The sequence below is a fragment of the Coregonus lavaretus genome, assembly GCF_964263955.1.
Source record: "Coregonus lavaretus genome assembly, contig: HAP1_SCAFFOLD_2490, whole genome shotgun sequence".
Taxonomy (NCBI): Eukaryota; Metazoa; Chordata; class Actinopteri; order Salmoniformes; family Salmonidae; genus Coregonus; species Coregonus lavaretus.
Genome location: NW_028161382.1, coordinates 42,501 through 47,500, shown reverse-complemented (window position 1 = coordinate 47,500; position 5,000 = coordinate 42,501). Strand labels below are relative to the sequence as shown.

Genomic DNA, 5,000 nt, shown 5'->3' with positions numbered 1-5,000 from the left:
GCACCATTCAGGTCACTTGTTTTTCCCATTCTAATGTTTAATCAAACAGTAACTGAATGCCTCGACGCCTGCTTTATTTAGTGCCGTGGAAATTACCACCAGGGTCTCAAAGTCAAACTTTGCTTATACTGATAGTGACGATTCCTCCCAGGCACGATCAATCAGTCACTTGCATGAACCCAGTCAAATTGGTTATTAGAAAAGTACAAGCATAACATTTTCCTTCACAATAGCAAGCCACGGCCACCTTGACTCACTGTCTGTAGGAGCGATCCATTTTGGTGACGGAGGGGGAGGGTGTACCTAATAAACTGTCCGGTGAGAGTAGCTCCAGGTGTATCCAACAGAATGTGAACTCTGTCTCGGTATGTCAGAGATCAAAGGTTATCTACATTTGAAACACATCCAACAGCTATGTACTGTTGACTCACAAGCATGGCTCCACAAAGTCACAACGACGCACACTGTTAGCCTGCCTTCCAAATGGCACCCTATTCCCTATATAGTGCACTACTTTTGACCAGAGCACTCTCTCTCTCTCTCTCTCTCTCTCTCTCTCTCTCTCTCTGTGTGTCCACAGTGAGCTGGACTACCATGCTGCCTCCGCCATCAACGAGCGTTGCCAGGGCATCTGTGACCAGTGGGACCAGCTGGGGACCCTCACCCAGAAGAGGAGGGAGAACCTGGAGGTACAGAATAGGGCTGGGTTCTTCTAGAGGGGGCTAGTGTAGGGAGGTACAGACAGAGGCCCTCTGGTGGGGGCTAGTGTAGGGAGGTACAGACAGAGGCCCTCTGGTGGGGGCTAGTGTAGGGAGACAGAGGTCCTCTGGTGGGTGCTAGTGTAGGGAGGTACAGACAGAGGCCCTCTGGTGGGGGCTAGTGTAGGGAGACAGAGGTCCTCTGGTGGGGGCTAGTGTAGGGAGACAGAGGTCCTCTGGTGGGGGCTAGTGTAGGGAGCAGAGGTCCTCTGGTGGGGGCTAGTTTAGGGAGACAGAGGCCCTCTGGTGAAGGCTAATGGGGGAGTCAGAGGCCCTCTGATGGGGGCTAGTGTAGGGAGACAGAGGCCCTCTGGTCAAGGCTAATGGGGGAGTCAGAGGTCCTCTGGTGAAGGCTAATGGGGTGAGGACGCCCAGGTCTCACCCCACAAACTGTTATCACCAGTATTGATCTCCTGCTCCTATGAATGTGTGAGGATGAAGCAAAGGGTCAGAGGGTCTAATCTGGTTCTAATCTGGTTCTAATCTGGTTCTAATCTGGTTCTAATCTAATGACCAAATATGCACTCAGATGATCAACACAGAAATCACTACTCATTTCTCACAGTTCTGAATGACCAGGTTTCATGTCACAAATCAACAATAAACAGTGTTTAAGAGTAGTTCAAAACCACTTGGTCATGATATATTCATCATATTAACTGATCATTTGGCATTAATGGAATCCCATTTCCCTACCTTGGTGTCTCTCAGAGGACGGAGAAGCTACTGGAGACTATTGACCAGCTGTTCCTGGAGTTCTCTAAGAGGTCAGCTCCCTTTAACAACTGGATGGAAGGAGCCATGGAAGACCTGCAGGACATGTTCATAGTTCACACTGTGGATGACATCCAGGTAAAGACATGTTCATAGTTCACACTGTGGATGACATCCAGGTAAAGACATGTTCATAGTTCACACTGTGGATGACACCCAGGTAAAGACATGTTCATAGTTCACACTGTGGATGACATCCAGGTAAAGACATGTTCATAGTTCACACTGTGGATGACATCCAGGTAAAGACATGTTCATAGTTCACACTGTGGATGACATCCAGGTAAAGACATGTTCATAGTTCACACTGTGGATGACATCCAGGTAAAGACATGTTCATAGTTCACACTGTGGATGACATCCAGGTAAAGACATGTTCATAGTTCACACTGTGGATGACATCCAGGTAAAGACATGTTCATAGTTCACACTGTGGATGACATCCAGGTAAAGACATGTTCATAGTTCATACTGTGGATGACATCCAGGTAAAGACATGTTCATAGTTCACACTGTGGATGACATCCAGGTAAAGACATGTTCATAGTTCACACTGTGGATGACATCCAGGTAAAGACATGTCCATAGTTTACACTGTGGATGACATCCAGGTAAAGACATGTTCATAGTTCACACTGTGGATGACATCCAGGTAAAGACATGTTCATAGTTCACACTGTGGATGACACCCAGGTAAATACATGTTCATAGTTCACACTGTGGATGACACCCAGGTAAAGACATGTTCATAGTTCACACTGTGGATGACATCCAGGTAAAGACATGTTCATAGTTCACACTGTGGATGACATCCAGGTAAATACATGTTCATAGTTCACACTGTGCATGACATCCAGGTAAAGACATGTTCATAGTTCACACTGTGCATGACATCCAGGTAAAGACATGTTCATAGTTCACACTGTGGATGACATCCAGGTAAATACATGTTCATAGTTCACACTGTGGATGACATCCAGGTAAAGACATGTTCATAGTTCACACTGTGGATGACATCCAGGTAAAGACATGTTCATAGTTCACACTGTGGATGACATCCAGGTAAAGACATATTCATAGTTCACACTGTGGATGACATCCAGGTAAAGACATGTTCATAGTTCACACTGTGGATGACATCCAGGTAAAGACATGTTCATAGTTCACACTGTGGATGACATCCAAGTAAATACATATTCATAGTTCACACTGTGGATGACATCCAGGTAAAGACATATTCATAGTTCACACTGTGGATGACATCCAGGTAAAGATATGTTCATAGTTCACACTGTGGATGACATCCAGGTAAAGACATATTCATAGTTCACACTGTGGATGACACCCAGGTAAAGACATGTTCATAGTTCACACTGTGGATGACATCCAGGTAAAGACATGTTCATAGTTCACACTGTGGATGACATCCAGGTAAAGACATGTTCATAGTTCACACTGTGGATGACATCCAGGTAAAGACATGTTCATAGTTCACACTGTGGATGACATCCAGGTAAAGACATGTTCATAGTTCACACTGTGGATGACATCCAGGTAAAGACATGTTCATAGTTCACACTGTGGATGACATCCAGGTAAAGACATGTTCATAGTTCACACTGTGGATGACATCCAGGTAAAGACATGTTCATAGTTCACACTGTGGATGACATCCAGGTAAAGACATATTCATAGTTCACACTGTGGATGACATCCAGGTAAATACATGTTCATAGTTCACACTGTGGATGACATCCAGGTGAGACGGATCTCTCTCTCTCTCTCTCTCTCTCTCTCTCTCTCTCTCTCTCTCTCTCTCTGTCTCTCTCTCTCTCTCTCTCTCTCTCTCTCTCTCTCTCTCTCTCTCTCTCTCTCTCTCTCTCTCTCTGTTTGCATGGTGATGTGTTACAGTTCCTTCCATTGTCTCATATCAGATAGCTCCATGGTGCTGTGTTCCTTCCATTGTCTCATATCAGATAGCTACATGGTGCTGTGTTCCTTCCATGAGTCAGCACGATTGTCTACACTGTATTTATTTAAAGACATGTCATGTCAGAATGACGGATGACAACGCGGTCCCCCCCCCCCCCTTAACTCTGTCTCCTCTCCACCTCGCTCCCCAGAGCCTGATCTCAGCCCATGACCAGTTCAAGGCCACCCTTCCAGAGGCTGACTGTGAGAGACAGGCCATTCTGAGCATCTACATGGAGGTACAGAAGATCGCCCAGAGCTACGGCATCTCTCCCGACCTCACCAACCCCTACAGTGACATCACACCAGCAGAGATAGGACTGAAATGGGACAAGGTAGCTACTAGCGTCTCAAGGTCCCAAATGCCACCCGATTCCTTATATAGCGCACTGCTTTTGACCAGAGCCTTTTTGGGACGCAGACAATGTCTGTTTTTTTGTGTGTTGTGCTGTGAATCTTTGTGTTAAAGCTCTTCAATCTCGATCCTGGAGACCCCTCAGGGTGTGCAGCAGGCTTTCATTACAGCACACTGCTAACACACCTGATTCACTAATCAATGGCTTGATGATTCGCTGATTAGTTCAATCAGGGGCGTTTGTGCTTGGCTTAGAACAAAAGCCCGGGGCCCAGTGGGATTGAAAAACCCTGCGTTAACTATAGACATAACCAGTTTCCCAGACACAGATTAAGCCCAGTCCTAAGACTAAAAAAAGCACTCAAATTAATATTCTGTGTTGGGGACACCGTCCCACAGTGTGAACCAGATACTATAGTGTTAACCCTTCCTGTGCTGGTCGATCAGGTGAAGAAGCTGGTTCCCCAGAGAAACGGTGTTCTCCAAGAGGAGCTAGCTAGACAGCATGCCAACGAGCGTCTCAGACGACAGTTTGCTGCCCAGGCCAACATCATCGGACCGTGGATCCAGACCCGGATGGAGGTGAGACAGATACCTACCTACCTGTCCTGACCTTTGGTCACCTGGCATCTGTACAACAGGCGGCTGGTGGCACCTTAATTGGGGAGGACGGGCTCACCGTAGCGGCTAGAACGAAATGAATGGAATCAAACACATGGGTTCTATTCCATTCACTCCATTCCAGCCATTATTTCGAGGTGTCCTCCCCTCACCTGCCTCCTGTGCTGTACACCTGTAGGGATCTGTACCTTCTAGGGTTGAGAGGATCAATTCCATTTCAATTCAGTCCGTTCAGGAAGTACATATTGGAATTTGGAATTTCAGTTGACTTCCTGAATGGAGGTAATTGCAATGGAATTGACCCGAACCGAACCATAGCGCCTAGGGCCCAAGCTGCATATTGAAAACCCACCAACCAACCAACTAAGCAACCATCCTGTTTTTAACAGATGCTAAACAGTGCCCTGCAGCTCAGGGGATGTTCTGAACAGAAACACAATGGCTACGTCCCAAATGGCTCCCTATCCCCTATATAGTGCACTACTTTAGACCAGATCCCTGTGGACCCTGGGCAAAGGCAG

At 46.6% G+C, this 5,000-nt stretch overlaps 1 protein-coding gene across 3 annotated transcripts in view; it reads left to right on the top strand.

Moving 5' to 3' along the window:
* LOC311120748 (alpha-actinin-2-like) overlaps nt 1-5,000 on the top strand; it is a gene marked incomplete at its 5' end in the record, with an annotated part of 43,843 nt that overhangs the window by 31,028 nt on the left and 7,815 nt on the right. For all 3 annotated transcript variants that reach the window (XM_084195323.1, XM_084195322.1, XM_084195321.1), the window contains 4 exons: nt 581-689; nt 1,470-1,610; nt 3,656-3,838; nt 4,306-4,440. In XM_084195323.1, coding sequence (XP_084051449.1) covers nt 581-689; nt 1,470-1,610; nt 3,656-3,838; nt 4,306-4,440 — 568 coding nt within the window. The remainder of the gene's footprint in view (nt 1-580; nt 690-1,469; nt 1,611-3,655; nt 3,839-4,305; nt 4,441-5,000) is intronic.